The sequence below is a fragment of the Perkinsus marinus genome, assembly GCF_000006405.1.
Source record: "Perkinsus marinus ATCC 50983 genomic scaffold scf_1104296938362, whole genome shotgun sequence".
Classification (NCBI taxonomy): Eukaryota; Perkinsozoa; order Perkinsida; family Perkinsidae; genus Perkinsus; species Perkinsus marinus.
The window spans coordinates 1-1,891 of record NW_003213478.1 but is presented as its reverse complement, the minus strand read 5'-3'; the positions used below and the strand labels follow the sequence as shown (position 1 = coordinate 1,891).

The 1,891-nt window shown below is 54.8% G+C and overlaps 1 protein-coding gene across 1 annotated transcript; it reads left to right on the top strand.

Annotated features, from left to right (window-relative positions):
• Positions 1-89: 89 nt before the first annotated feature.
• Pmar_PMAR015962 (conserved hypothetical protein) lies at positions 90-1,871 on the top strand (the record flags this gene model as incomplete). The annotated part of the gene is made up of 1 exon (XM_002782757.1): positions 90-1,871. A coding segment is annotated over one exon (1,782 nt), but the record flags the coding sequence as incomplete, so codon positions are not given.
• Between the last annotated feature and the right edge of the window lie 20 nt (positions 1,872-1,891).

Sequence of the window (1,891 nt, the reverse complement as noted above, 5' to 3'; positions counted from 1 at the left end):
ATCAACAGGTGGTGTTCTCCAAGTTACAGTCCGACAGATGGCCCAACATATCTAAGGTTTTGGAGAGGATCAGACGAGTCGTTCGAAGAATGGTGACATCAGATGCTAAGGACAACATGTTGATCGAAAACGAGTTTTTGACGCCGCGGCATCAGACAGTGGGGGTTAATCTTTCCGCTGAGGTTCCGGTCCCGTTCGTTCTCGGCCTCGAGATCACAGATAGAGCACCTTTTTTGGTCACGGTTGCCCAAGAGGGAAAGTATGGTGCCCAGTGTGGTGTGGTTAGAGGAGATGTCCTGCATTGCATCAACGGCAAGGCATGTGATCGTATGGATCTCGATGAGCTTTTGATCGAGTTGAGGCAGCGTCCGATGAGTCTCTATTGTCGTCGATTTGATCACACAAGGAAGGCACGACGCCCACCTGGAGGCCCTATCACATTCAACAGGCTGTTCCGGGGACGGCCAGTTTCGGGCAGAGCTGAAAAAGCTGCAGCGATACACTATCAGAGACAACGTATGGGCATGACGACGATAGACACTATCCCATCAAGGCCCTCGGCGACTCGGCCACTAGCCAAGTCGATTCGTCCGTTGAGGCATCTGAACCGAGCTGAGGAAGTGCATGGACCAACCATAGATCCTGGACACTATCCACAGTCCTCTAGTGATACTCGATCGGAGTCAGTTGAGCGTGGTCGACGATACGATGGCTCACGAGAGCACGACAAGTCACAAGTGGCCAAGCAGGATGGCAGGGATGGGGTATCGGAACGCATTGGGGGAGCATCTGACGCTAGGAAGGGACAATCAACAAGTCGTGCCCAGGATCCCCCGAGGTTGCAAGTGCAATCGGAATCTGCCACCGTGAACGAGCATGCTGCGACTGTTAGCGGTAAGGCCCCAGGTGTGAAGAGAGCCGAAGGCGCGACAAAGAGGGAGGCGAAAAGCCCAGTAGCGCCTGTTGGTACGGCTGGGACGGACAAGGCTGGCAGATCAGCACAGAAGTCTGCTTTAGCTTCGAAGTCTTCAGCTGCTAACTGTAAGGACGGAGCGGAGCGCGTCGGGAAGATCACTGTTGATGAAGCGAATGATTACGATGAGGACTTTGAGTCAGACAAGGAGAGTTTGGATGAGGAGCATCGTGAAGGCGGAGCCCTGGCAGCAGTCACGACTCACCAACAGGCTGACTCGTCACCTCCAGCCCCCACTGGTGACGCTCACGTTCAACCGAAATCAGAGGGCATTCCCGGCCCTACGGATACGGCTAGTACTACGGCCATTACGGACGAGACTCAGAAGGCTGTTGCTGGTGGCAGCATAAGCGCGAGAAAGTCGCCGCCATCCTCAGACGTTGGTGATGTCCACGCCTCACCAGTGAGCGATATAGAGAGCATTGATGGAGATGCTAAAGTCGAGACCGATTTCGAGCCTAAGGAACAGTCTAGACCTGCCGAGGCTGCCGCTGAGGGGCGCGCTATTGAAAAAGAGGAACCTGCACTTGTATCCATTCACGACGATGGTAACAGCCGTGTGCTGGCCGAGGAGAAGGAACAACCGACGGGAGCTGCCGGAGAAGCTGTAACCGATTTGGTAGCCCCAGGAGAGGCAACTGACGCTCCTGCTGGAAAAGACACCTCCACTTCGAAAAGTGAGAATAATGAGAATTCAGCGGAGGAGTCGCATGAGGCAGACACCAATCTTGAGGATACCAACGGGGGAATGCAACTGGAGGATGTCGGCAAGAATAGTCATTCGGAAAGGGCAAACGAAGAGCTGGCCTCCTGCGATGCTGACATGGTGGCCCAACAAGCGTCAGATGTCACTTCCCCGACTGCGCAGGGTGCCCCTGTCGAAGACGATAGGGGCCGGGTGGATGATCCGAAGCAACC